The following is a 14610-nucleotide window of genomic DNA, read 5'->3' as shown; positions in this document are numbered from 1 at the left end:
CAAAAACAGCTCGTGATCGCGTTATCTGAAGAACCGATTGATGGATTCCTGCCAAACTTTGGTCTTGTATGTATCTTGCAGAGCCGATGAACTGATTAGATTTTGGGGTCACAAGGTCAAAGGTCACAGGTCACAGGGCTCATTAGGTATGCAAAAACAGCTCGTGATCGCATTATCTCAAGAACCGATCGATGGATTCCTGCCAAACTTTGGTCATGTATGTATCTTGCAGAGCCGATGAACTGAATAGATTTTGGGGTCACGAGGTCAAAGGTCAAAGGTCACAGGGCTCATTATGTATGCAAAAATAGCTTGTGATCGCATTCTCATTAGAACAGATTGATGGATTCCTGCCAAATTTCGATCATGTATGTATCTTGCAGAGCCAATGAACTGAGTAGATTCATGGGTCATGAGGTCAAAGGTCATGGGCTCATTATGTATCCAAAAATAACTTGTGAACGCATTCTCATTAGAACTGACAGATGGATTACTATTTAACTCAGGACATCTTGCAGAGCCAATGAACTGAGTAGATTTTAGGGTCATCAGGTCAAAGATCAAAGGGTCATATATGTATATGAGAAATTGCTTGTAATCACGATATTCTGAGAACCTCTTAATGGATTACAATTGAACTTGAATTTGAAAAATTTCTTCTGTTTTGGTTTGTAAAATTGCTCTATGACGGAGGCATCATTTTCGACTGCGCGCAGTCGAAGTTCCATCTAGTTTTTTATTTTTCCCGATTTTTTTCCGATTTTTTTTTTTTCTCTTCCGAATTAAAAAAAAAAAAAATCTGGATTTTTTTTTAATTTTTTTTTTTTACCAGATTTTTTTTTCCTTCCCTATTTTATTTCCTGATTTTCCCGATTCCCCCTTATTTTCTCTTTTCTTCCCTATTTTTTCCCCCAATTTTCTTACTCGAAAGGGGGGAATGTTGTTAGATGCCATTTTTTCCCCGCGAATCCTCTTCTTTTTTTTTTATTCAAGGGGGGCGTGGTTGAGGGGAAAACAAAAAAAAAAATTTTTTTTTAGTGCTCACTATCACCCCTGGTGTTATCAGTGTCTGTGATACGGTGTAATATTGAAGCCCTAACAAAATGCGCTTCAAAATTATAATGAAGTGCTTCAAAAGAGTCTGAGTGACCGGTTTTACCATTATACTCATTTCCCCCAATACAAAAACCGTTGGGAAACGGTTTTTGAAATTTCGAATTCCAATCAAAAATATCTTGATAATCAAACAAGCGATCGTCTTGTAAAAGTCATGGGATTCCTAACTGACCTAAAGATTTATAATTATGATTGCAGCATGAGCTAAATCCAGGATAATTTGTTTAGAATCTGAGGCAAAGATACCCAATCCCTTTAAAAGATCAAAGATCAATTAAAGGAGAAAACATCAAGAAGAAATGGAAAGAGATGCATAAGAGAACATTATTGAGGAGTGATGAGGAAGACTGCTGAATATAAAAGATTAAAAGGGGGATAAAGGAGAGAGAGGGAGAGAGAGAGAGAGAGAGAGATGGAGAAGACAAAGTGGATGAAGGAAAGGTAGAGAGGGAGGAGGGGGTGCTGTGAAGGCATCGCAGTATGAGAGAAACAGTTATATTTCAACAACAACAAAAGTGTTGCCCATACAATTTGGAGAATAAAAACAATTCCTGACCTGTTTGCATGATAAGTTTGTGACAATATGAGAGATAAAGTATATAAAACAAATCTTCTCAGAACCTTATTTATCGAATATCCATGACTCTTCAGATGGATTAAAGATTTCTAAAAAGATATAAAGTTTATTAATCAAGATTAAAACGTATTTTTACAATCATGAATACACAAAAGGTGAGGAATTCTTTTTACAACTTAATTAATTGGCAACAGTGTACTTGTGATGTAATGCTTGCCATGTATAAGGATTTTTTTATGCAGACATATTTTTGCAAACAATTTTTCCTGATTCTGCGGGAAATAGCCGGCTGTCTTTTCCCTTTTCTACATAGGCCTACTTCCCACTTTCTCTTCTCATTATGATATGCGCTGTTTGATATTGTGTTTGAAATTACAATGGTATCATAAACTGAGTGATTGTTGTAGATGGAATTTGGCATGATGGCCGGTGTGGGCATGTGGTTCATTGTACTTTTATTACTATCATCCGGCGGAGAGACGTGAGAAATTAAAACAATAAAAGTTGCTTCCTACTGTCATAGACTGTCTGGGTGATAAAGTTATCCTGGATGTAATTACTGTCCTTATCTCTTTGCCATCCTCATTCCCTATTTTTATATCCCTCTCTTCATCTCTCCCTTACTCAACAGTCTCTCCCCCTCTCTCTCTTATTTTCTCTTTCAACTTCCCCTTTTGTCTGCCAACTTTTCTCTGTCTGCCATTGTCTCTCTCTCTCTCACACACACACACACACACACACACACACTCTCTCTCTCTCTCTCTCTGTCTGTCTGTCTGTCTCTCTCTCTCTCTCTCCACATTATAGTCTATCACATCTCTTTCTTTGGCTTTCCATCTCTCCATCTGCCAACTTTTCTATGTCTGCCCCCTGTCCCCCCCCCCCCCTCCCCTACCCCTCTATCTCTCGGTCCATATTCTATCCCATCTCTTTCTCTTTCAATCTCTCCCTCTGCTAATTTTTCTGCCTGCCCCTGCCACCCCCTCTCTCCCCCCCCCCCCCCCCCCCCTCTCTCTCTCTCTCTCTCTCCCTCCCTCTCTCTCTCTCCTCTCCCTCACTCCCCATCTCTCTCTTTCTCTCCCTCCCTCTCTCTCCCCCTCCCCCTCTCTCTCGGTCTCTCTCACTCTCACTCACCATCCTCTCTCTCTTCCCTTCTCTTGGCCATCACACCCCTTTTTTCCTGCTTCCCTTTCTGCCCATGCCGCCATCCATACACGTGAACCTTTCTTTCTTTCATCTCAACTTCATTACAAGCTGCAGCACACCCCGAACCCATCTGCTGTCCATTCTTTGTCTTCCTTTCTCTCATTCTTTCCTCCTCTATTTAATCAACCTCTCCTTCTTTCCTTCCATCCATCCGTTCCCATCTCCTCTTTATCTATATAATTTGTCTTCATTATCACTATATAGATATTTTTTAATGACTATGTACCTCACCAGACATCTAAATGTTTATACATGTTCTTACTTATTGTTTAGTGCTGTTATGAATATGTTCAAGATTTTGTAATTAATATATTAATATTAGAATTCTCGCACTTTTAATATATTAATATATATATGTATTTGTTAAACTATAATGTACCTCATTATGTTTAGCAGGGCCTCATGGAAGACCACCATTATTGGTGATGAGTCACCCTGTCTTAATATCAGAAATAAATAAATAAATAAATATAAAAGGACACTGGTGTCGTGAGAGGGCGCATCGATCTAATTCGGTAAATGAAAAGGAAAATAGCAAGGGCGTCAAACAAGGGGTACACGGTCTTGTCATCTATTTTTCGTCTTTTCCTCCATCTTCCTTTCCTTATCTCTCACTTTCCCTTCTTTTTTTTCGCCATTCGAGAAATACTACACCTATAACCTACATCGATATAACAATGTGTATTTGCAATAATTGTTGCAGGAGGGAATCTCGGTAACGTCCTGATTCCTGACATTTTAGTATTTATTTGTATCTTATATTATATAGCAAATATCAGAATATCTGAGAACTTATTATCTGCTTCCTGGTTGATAAATCATGTCACTCTTTCTACAAACTGGAAACCTGTCAATAGAAGGACCCCCCCCCTCTCCACACACACACACACACACACACACCCCCACTGTCTCTCTCTCTCTCTCTCTCTCTCTCTTGCACATAAACACACAAACACACACACACTTTGGTTATGATGACTCCCTGTGTCCGGTTAACACAATTGATAAAAACTCGCCTCTTAATCTAACTTTTGACAAATCCAATCAAAGTTATACTCGTCTTTTCAACAATCGAAGCCCAGCCCCATTAAATTTGTTTTGATCACAAATGTCAGAAAGGTATATATGGACAAGATGGAAAATGCTTGGTTTTTCAAGTTTTCATCTCATCTTACGGAGAAATTATACAAACATCCTTAAAGGTTACCGAGAGGAAGGAAATAATAGTTTAGTAATCGGAGGCACGGAAGTGCAGCAGACTATTATAATGTTCATATACTTCAGTGCGTAAGCGAATCGGGTAAGTGCCAAGCGAGCCCCCCCCCCCCCCCATCCCCCCCCCCCCCCCCTCCAATTAGGTAAAATGGAAGCAATCCTTCTCAGGGGTAAAAATAGGTCATATACCCTCGCAGTCCCCCTCCATCACTGAGGGAACATGAAGAGAGCTGGCAGGATTCCATATATAACTTCTTCATCTCTTTATGAGATATCATTGTCCCCCCCCCCCCCCCTTTCGACAATAAATTTGGATGTTACCCCTGTGAAATTCAAAACATCGGTGTTTACAAATGACACAACATCGTCACAGTTGAAACTTTTGAAAATATATCAAAGCTGAAATTTAACCAATCATTAAAAGTTTGACGAGGGGGAATTTGGTACTCCCGCCAGAGAGTGTATGGTCGTCTTAATTTAATGTCTTTTGAATTGCTTGAAATATAAAATTATGTCAATGTTAAAGGGAAATCCATCCTTGATAGCAAACAACTGTATAAAAAAGCAAACAAATTAAAAAAGCAGATTGGTGAAAATCTGACAAAAAATGCGAAAAATGGGATTTTTTTTTAAAGCTGTAATAACTGTACGTAAGGGCACTTCAAACTGGCTGAATCGGTAATGTCACTGTGATATAATGCTGGACAACTTTCCCATTTGTTCCAAAATACAAACTTACTCGAATGTAATTTTGTATCAATATGTATGACTCGGGATGGACTTTTCCTTTTAGAGGACCTGTAGTATTTAATACATTTTGAGTAGTGCCCCAAGGGTTAGGGCACTTGGGAGAAAAACAGAAATAAGTGATATTTGTGTACACGGCAATCAGGAGAGTTATCCGCGACTACGTCACAATCCACTGACCAAATTGCCAAATAACGATCGTTAGTTGTCAAATCGAATTTAAGGATTGCAGTCGTTTAAGTAAATAGTCTGATTTTCAGACCCTTGTACCGAATGGTCGAACGTTTTGTGCTATTATCAATCAGTTTAATTTTGGCCATTACAAGAAGTGGGTTATTGATGTAGGAAAATGCTCATGTACCCTTTACAGCTCATTTTATGTCACACTGATAGTACATATTCCTAATTCCTGCAAAGTTCTACAGAATTTTATGTTTACTGCAAAAGGGACACGTATACACTACTTTTAAATTCTGCTCCAAAGCATACGAACAATCCAAAATTGGCATTAGAAAACCCTAGGAATTTTCACATTTATTTAGAAGGACACCCCTCTAAAAATTCATATATCTTTCTCTTAAAAAAAAAAATTCTGTTTAGACAAAAGCGAGCAATGTTATCATGCCCTATTATAACAACTTGACCTTGACCAAAACATTGTATTGTATTTTCATCATTTTCAGCGAAAATTTTTCGAACATTTACTTTTCGCATGGGACCACAATCATGATCAAAGACAGGAAAGCCCGTCTTGTTTGCTTGTTAACGGTGGTATGGATTTCTAATGGCAGTAGTCACCCGATGAAAATTCATGACAACTATTATCATTGAAAAATTATATATCGATGGAAGCATTTTCTCTTGAAAAACACGAATAATTAGTTAAAAATTCATATAGATATCATGGAAAGGCGTAAAATGCAATTTTGTGGCTAGCTGTGTCTCGCATGTGACGTCACGAATCTTGACGCTCTATACGGAGGACCGCTGAACAAAATCTGGATCTCAAAATTAACATTTTTGAGAAATGATTACTGCGGACAACAAACAATCTTTGAAGAGGGAATTTGTTATCTTTGATCAGTAAGGCACTACGGCTTCTCCTTCGCAATGATATAAATTTTGCATGAATTCAATTTATTCAAAACACTTTTGATTCTTCGGGTGACTACTTAAACAATTTCTTAAAACCGGTATAGCGTTGATTGTGAATGATGTAATAGTACAGGAGGAGAGAGAGAGAGAGAGAGAGAGAGAGAGAGAGATGGCACCATAATGCTGTAATCGGCCTCAATTGTAAAAATGAATTAGATTCACAACGGGATATTAAAGCGTTTTATAAACTGGTGGCATCATCGGTGGTAGTAATCACAGAGACACTCACAGAGAAGCAAATTAGAGAACATTTGAGCCCCAATGAATTGGGCATCGAAGGATGAATAAGCCTAATAGTTCCTCGTAAAGAAAGAAAATCAAAACAAATCAGGGACAAAATCAGAGTAACAGATTGGGGGAAGTTTACGAAATTAGATCATCATGATAATAAGGAAAGAGGTTTTGACCATTTTAGTAGTAGTACTGAGTCGTAGTAGTAAAGTATTTGTTTTCCGTATTAAGAAAACAACAACATGAAACATACAAAGCGAAACATTATAGGCCTATAAAATTATTATAAAGCATATAAATGGATATAATTTTATAGCCTTGCTCATTAATACTGCATGAAATCGATGGTTTTCAGAGCATATCATTCACGGGACCATCCCGCCCCCCTCCCCACTCAGTGGTAGGTACGCGTATGCTTGTTCCTTCTTTTTGAAAGCACCCCCTATCTGAGGACTGCCAACATTTCCAACCCCCCCCCCCTTTCGCGCGGCTTTTCGCGGGCTTTTCCTGCCTTGAAGACCCCCATGAATCCGGAAAAATGCTCAATGTACCCCCCTAAATTCAGAATAAGTTCTCAGGAGTCCACAAGGAGATAGGAGAAAAAAAAAAAAAACACCCCCTTTTTAAAAAAATCTCCGAGTGAAAAGTTAATACAGCCCCCCCCCCCCTTTTTTTTTTACAATTGTCGGGCCGGACTTTGTCGCACGAAAAGTACCCCTTTACCGGACATTTTGGTAACACGCATGGGGTCCGTCCGTTCTCGGAGTGGGGGGGGGGGGGGGGGGGGGGGGGGACCATACGGGAACGGGGAACGCCATTGTGATGTAGTAATATGTGATAATTTTATTATTTTCCCATTTTCTCAACAAAGACAATCAAGGAACCGAAACGCCACTCCCTTGTTGGTGCTCCTCTCTGGCTCAAACAAGAAAAGAAGAAATGGGCGGGGTGCATGAGCGAATGGGGAGGTCGGGAAAAGGAATAAATCAACTCAGTATGAAATTGGAGAGTATATTATACAAAAAGAGAAGGAAGAAAAAGAGGCCGGGAACAACTACAGGAGCAAAGGGAGAGGAGGGCAGAAAATGGAAGAAAGGAGAGAGAGAGAGAGAGAGAGAGAGAGAGAGGGGGGGGGGGGTGTGAGAGAGATAGATGACAATGCATACCCCCTCCCCCTTCTCTCTCTTTCTTTTGGGGCGCAAGTTGGGGGGGGGGGGGTACCAATACACTTTGACCCTGGTCATCATGATTGTCCATGGTAGTACCGGGTGGGGTCAGATGATTGGCGTTCTATTTGGCCACGAGTACAATGATACCACCTCCCTCCCATCTCCCTGCATTGACCTATAGGTCCATGGTGGTACACAGTTGAGTGTAGATTGCCCGGAGTTTAGCTTCGTGGTGAATTACTATTAGACGAACAATATGAACCCAAACACAGACGAAACACAAAACTATACACTTGTTTTTAAGTTTTCATGATACGTGACATTATAAACTAGTTCCACATGTACTTTATTTTTGTCGGTAGGTTTCCAAGAGAAAAGAGCAATGTGACAGGCTCGCAGTATGCATTATTTTGTGCATATTGTCCAAAACATAACAAATGAATGCAAGTTTTTATCAATGACTTCGTCTCTTTCGGACTAGTCTTTTCGGATAACTTTTTGCGCACTTTTTATGAATCGTGAGCCATAATCTACACATAACTATATGTTCCGGGCTGGACTCAAAACTAGCGCCACATGATCGTTTCTCGCCATTTTGTGTGCTGTGTAGGAACTAATGGCAGAAAGCTGCCTGCAGATCGGTCTTTCTGAGTGGGGCGAAGTCGTAAGACGTCCGACAAATTAAAGCTGTTTTCCAGGATTCTGTTCATTCCAGGATATTATCTTAGATATGGAGAAATTAGGAGACATTATATGGAGTGTATGCTGGATTTGTGAGGCGTTAGTGGTAAGGTGAAGTACGAATTTAAGAGGTAAAACAGAGATCGACCGCAGACGCTTGTTAGCTTCACCGGCCGATAACTAGACGTGTGTAGTGTGCATGCACTGTAGCATGCACAATATCGTCAGTGCTGTAGAAGTAGGTGTATTGTGCTTAGCGCAATGGCGAATCCAGAAGTAGGTGGTGTGAATAGAACTATAGAAGACGGCAATGCAGTCGTAAACTCTGGATCAGGGGCTAATAAACAAGATCCAGATCCAACGTCAGACACAGAGCAGAATGTTAATGTGGATATGACTAACCAGAGATCAGGCAGTAAAAAGAAAGCCTGTTTTCAAATCACAAGTGTGAGCAAGAGAAACGATACAGAGAATGACCAAGATGGGAATATGGATGACCCAGACAGTAATGATGAACTAGATGAGAGTCGAGCAGATGAATTCTCATCTTCAGAACTTGTAGATTCTTTCAATGTATCCAAAAATAGTATACACGATGTAGACCCATCGGTAGACGATGGCGGTAACTCTAAAAGTAAAACGAACAGTGCTGTATCTAGTTCAATGCCTGCATCAGCAAGTGCTGAAGAACAGTCGTCAAATTCAAATAATGTTACATCCAATGCAAACCAGGCCAATGGTAATGGTCCCCATCGGTTCAAGGTGGTCAAGGTTGCCACCGAACCGATTAGAAAAGGGAGATGGACATGTAGGGACTTTCCAACGGAAACGGCCAAAAGTCAAACAACTCCCGAAGGCTTACGAAATCAAGACTCGAATAAAGAAACGTTAGTGCATTCTGGCAATTCAAGTGCTGCAAGTTCTGTTCATTATATTCATGGTCAAGACAATTCCGAAAATCCGCTCTTGCAAGTTGACGAGAGCGGGAAGCCTACCGAGTTGAGTAGGAAATTCAGCACTAATAGTTTGAAAGACATGAGAAACCATAGCGATACTGGAATAGATAATGACCAAAAGGATGATAGGCTTGGTCTGGATCAGTTAAAGGATGGATTACTGGAGCATGCATCGGAATCCACAGAAGGAGACGACGGGTAAGAACATAATCTCATAAGTTAAACAATATTAATTATACCTAAGGTGACTTTAAATAAGGGCTTTATTTGTACATGAAATGATGAAGTGTTTAACTCACAAATACATGTAAAATAATCATCTTTACCAGGTCTCCACACCAACTATTTTGGAAGGAGGTTTGATTTGAATCTTTAAAAGTCTTAATGCACAAGCTCTTTATAAGATTTTTACAATTTGGGGGGGGGGGGCAGGATTGTGGTGGTGTCGAGCTCTGTCTTTACCATTCAGTTTCAGGGAATATTTTCAGACCAATAGTAAGACTAAGAGGGTTTTTTTTTTTTTTTTCTTCTTCAGCGTCAGAATTGTTGATAATGTTATGTTAGCTATTATTTTTTTCATTTGGGCACAATCTATTTATCATTACTAAAATTTATACCATAAGTTTTTATAAGTTGTCATCTTTTTTTTTCTACAGTTGAATATGAATTTACTTTTTTTTTTCCATTAATTGCAAACGTTTATTATATGTATTTTCATTGATTTTTGTTTTTATATTTTTATACTTTGATATAATATATGAATATACATGTATGCATGTACATGTGTAAGTGCTTTTATTTGTATTTTTTTCTATAATATGCTCTTATTCTCATAGCGTCTCCTAATTTATATCATGATGTAAGATTGTAAGGCACGTCGTGGGCTACAAGTTCATGTAACTAGTTCATACATGACTCCTACATGCATCGCTTTCAGTTCTGTATCATCAGCACACTTTAAAAAAAAGAGGTGGCAGAAAAGGATTTGTTGTGGTAAATTGAAGAGATTAACAGTTGGTAGTGTGTGTTCCTCTCAAATAGAACATGTCTACTTTGCTTCTTCCTTTTGATTGTGATGTGAGGAAATAGCTGTGATAGCATTACCTCTGAGCGGAAGTAAAGAAGGACGTTTTCATTCAGACTTCAACGAAAAAATCTAGTCTACGACAAGATATGGTGACACTGGAAATTTCTTATGAATATTAAATGACAGCGATGCACAGAGTTCTACATTTTACTTCTACATGTATCTTTCTTCCAGGGTGAAAGTGGCCAATGATTGTAAAAGAAAAAGAATCAGTGTTGATCTGATGACTTTTCTTTGAGTGATAAGATCACAGGATGTCTATCTCTTTTTTTTCTTCTTTCTTTCAAATATCTTATCCCTATCAAGGTACATGTAATTGAAATCTGTGTTATGATCAAGAATACTTCTGTTGTTGGTTTATTGGATTAGTTTTCATGGCACTTATCATTCAGTTTTGAATATGTAGGATGGCTTTGAGTGAGATACAGGAATACATTGCTCACACAAAAACAAAGCCATACAATATTAATTATTATATCAAGCTGACTAGCGTAATAACAAAATTTCACTTTCCTTGGTTAATCTGGCTTTGTTTTCGTGTGATATCGATAGTTGAAGTTCCCGTATGACTGAACAATACAACAACAATATTGATCAGTCAGCCAGGTACTGCGCTAAAGATATTACATACACTGATTTATTGTACCACTTGGAACTTTGGAAGCCTCATATACCGTACTTATATGAATTTGACGATAACCTTCTGTAAAGTTGATGACCATTAACAAAATATCTGTCTCTCCCTTTTCATCTCATGATCAATTTAAATACACTTACAGTAGTGTATTTTCTGTCAATTAAGGTTCTTACAGTATCATATGATATATAATTTACATGCAGCATTGTTTCTAATGCACTCACTTCTCTGTAATGAATTATTTTCTGAAATTATCACTGAGCAATAACTGCAGACCTTCACACAGGTAATAAATTGATGAATTACATGTACAATGTAGTATAATTTTGGATGTCTTCATGGTACAGTAGCTTTCTAGACTAAAGTAATATATTTTCAGTATGTTACAAATTACAAGCACCGGTGTACTGTACCTCTTTCAAATGTGTAGGAATAATTAACAAAATGATTGTGCAGACTGCTCTTCAATTATTATTGATTTGAAACTGATCCTTTTTTAATCCTTGTATAATCCTTGTATAATTTTGGATGCCGTAATATTGAAAACGTATCTCACTGTAACTGTCCAGTAGCTTTCTAGACTAAAGTAATGTTACATTTCAGTGTGTTACAACTTACAAGCCCCAGTGTACTGTACCTCTTTCAAATGTGTAGGAATAATTACCAAAATGATTGTGCAGACTGCTCTTCAATTATTATTGATTTGAAACTGATCCTTTTTTAATCCTTGTATAATTTTGGATGCCATAATATTGAAAACGTATCTCACTGTAACTGTCCAGTAGCTTTCTAAACTAAAATAATGTGACATTTCAGTGTGTTACAACTTAATACGAGCACCAATGTACTGTACCTCTTTGAAATGTGCAGAACTAATTAACAAAATGATACTGCCCTTTATCTATTATTGATTTGAAACTGATCCTTTTTAAATTGGTTGTTTCTTCGAACATGTAAATTAACTTGTGTCCCATCAAATGACCAAAATATATTAGCATCCTGTACAACCAGGATTAAGGAAGTTTGCATGCATGTGCATACATTCTTGATTATCAAATATGGTGCTTTTTTTTCTGATTTCCTGATAAACTTTACGAGTGTCAGAGGAGGTGGCGATGGGATCTAGGCACCGGGGCTCCGGGGGCGTTCACACGAGAGGAAATTTATATGAAGCATTCATGTACATCAATAGAGAAGTATATAAAGAAACATATAAAGTGAACATGGGATCAGAATAGTTGTTCTGTAAATGAATGTGATTTAAAAATATAGTTTTTTATTTTGGATAGGGAACACCTGATATACATGTACTGTTCAACATGTACACCAGATGTCGAGTGTCATGGTCATTGGTCATCTACAGCTTGCCAGTCATATCGACACGTGCTCATAATGAGCCCTGTCCAGTAATATTCTTTCCTTTCAAGATATTGTTTACCTAATTCTGACAGGCTTTCATGTGAAATAACATGTAGATGCTTAAAGTCTCAGCCTTTTGTTTTGCTATAAGTTGTTTAAATTTCATGTTCAGACAATAAAGAATTAATTTCGTATCGTTACAGTACATGAACTTTGCATTAAGTTTTAATTATCTGAATGCAACTTGTCTGATGAGGGGATTTTTTTCTCCAACAGGATTGACATTCAGATAAGACAGATTTATGTGTAAGCTAGACAGTTATTGTATACTGAAGCTATGCAGTTGTTGTATTTTGTATACCATAAATATTAAGTTTCTGCTGGTGTGAAGTGGGAGGGAGGGGGGGGGGGGTTAACATGATTGTGTACATTCAGATAAGACACATTTATTGCTACATGTACATCTCTTGTAAGCTGCAGAGTGCAGGCTATGCGTTTTTTTTTACACGTAAATGAAGCATACCATAAATCATGTTTCTGCTAACTACATGTACATGTACATTTACATTTAGTGTAAAAGAGGGGGGGGGGGGGGGTGTGCCTGTGTGGTGTATTTTGCCAACAGGATTACATACACTCTGTCCTTCCAGGAAACAATCGCATGCCTGGTTTCATGCCGAAAGAAACATGAGAAAGGATAAGAGGTATAGGGTTTAAGAAATCAAATAGGTTGAGGTGCGGAACGTCATCCCGTGGTCGGAGAAGACATGACAGTCGATCTCAACATGCTGGTAAGCACGGGTTCTAGTACGGGGGGGGGGGGGGTAAGGGACAGATTGTTTTCATTCACGTAACATCTTTCTGCATCATTCTTTTATATATAATGCATAAAGTATTCTGTGCTGTAATAAAAACATATTCCAGGAGCGGACAGTAACAGCAGTCTCATGTCTAGGCCCTGTTTTTTAAAGCAATAACAAGATACAATCATTGTTAAAGGCATCATTTAACAATTTTAAATCTGAGATGAATGGCCTATCAGTATCTGTGATATGGGGTTACATGTATATTGAAGCCCTAAAAAAAATTCCGCTTCAAAATGATCAAGATGTGCCTCAAAAATTAAAAATCTTTGAGTGACCGGTTTTACCATACTCGTTTTCCCCAATAGACTGCAGTGTTATGAAAGAAGAAGAAAACATTAAGAAAATGCAAAATTTGATTTCGATTTCCAATCATGAATATCTTGATAATCAGACAGGTGATTGGCTTGTGAAGGTCATGGGATTCCTGACTGACCTAAAGGTTTATAATTATCATTGCAGCATGAGCTAAATCCAGGGTTTTGTTTCAGAATCTGAGACAAAGTTACAGGATCCCTTAAAAGCTACTGAAATCCTTACATTGATTTGCTAGGAGTAGGAGTTGATATGTCATAGTTGTGTAGATCTGTCATCTGTGGCAGTTGTTACTTGTTTAATTGATAGCAAGGGCCCTGGTACATGTGTGCTTTGAAAATGATATCACTCCAAACACATCAAGTTTTAACCCTTTGCCCGTCTTGGTTGACAAAATTATGGAACAATCAGTGGACTGCCATAGTAGACCTTTGTCACACTTACAACATGAGTGGAACATACATGTACATGTACTGTGTACATTCCAAATAATATGGCAGACTACATAGTGTACATGTGCGTTCAGGGCTTTGTTTCACAGCATGTAAAGAATCAATATGGGCAATTTCCACTTCTTGAACCCATACATGTACAATTCAAATCCAAAATATTATTTTTATGCAGTTTTGTACATGTACGATGGTTTAAACTATCCTGCAGTTGTTTTAGAATGCCAGGGTACTGAAATCTTTGTGACTAAGTTGCCAAGAAGAGAGATCTACTTGTCCCACTTTCCCCACTTTTCATATATATTTTTATAAAATAGAAAAGATTTGAATCAAGTAGAGTAAGACTATCATATTGTGTCTGGTGATGCTTTGACTTTGGTATTGATGCCACATTTAGTTCAAGGGCTATAGTAAAAGTAGTCTATACTCCAGGCAGGGCGTCCACACTGTGCATGTACTCCACATTGGAGACATACTGACCACTTTGGGTCCAGTTTGTCAAGTTTATGACATTCATTTGTATCTTGCCTCATACCCAAGTACTCATTTAATTTAATGTTGGGTCTGTGTTGTATTTGTTTGTTTGTTCTTTCTGATGAGCCGCTGTTAAAGGTAAAGACCAGTATTGGAAACGCCCCAATTTCAAAAAATGAAATGGAAGCTCTCATTACCAATCATGTGAAAGAATATGTTTTGACTAATACATGATGTTAAAAAATTTGCCGGGAAACTGCCTACTAATTCATATATTTGGTAAATTTGTTTCTCTCATGGTCTGTGAGAGATATAGGGTAGTCCCATATACATCTGTCTGTGTATAGTGCTTGTAACTTTACGAAGAATGGGC

General features: G+C 38.1%; 1 protein-coding gene across 1 annotated transcript; it reads left to right on the top strand.

The window, feature by feature from the left end:
• Nucleotides 1–8307: 8307 nt before the first annotated feature.
• Nucleotides 8308–9306, top strand: LOC115922590 (TSC22 domain family protein 2-like). The gene has a single exon (XM_030981730.1). The coding sequence runs from the start codon at nt 8359–8361 to the stop codon at nt 9253–9255; it is 897 nt and encodes a 298-aa protein (XP_030837590.1). The 5' UTR covers nt 8308–8358; the 3' UTR covers nt 9256–9306.
• The last annotated feature ends 5304 nt before the right edge of the window (nt 9307–14610 follow it).

The sequence above is a fragment of the Strongylocentrotus purpuratus genome, unplaced genomic scaffold (genome assembly GCF_000002235.5).
Source record: "Strongylocentrotus purpuratus isolate Spur 01 unplaced genomic scaffold, Spur_5.0 spur5_scaffold_12, whole genome shotgun sequence".
NCBI classification, from domain to species: domain Eukaryota; kingdom Metazoa; phylum Echinodermata; class Echinoidea; order Camarodonta; family Strongylocentrotidae; genus Strongylocentrotus; species Strongylocentrotus purpuratus.
Note: the sequence above shows the minus strand (reverse complement) of the source record. Positions and strands in the feature narration are given on the sequence as shown.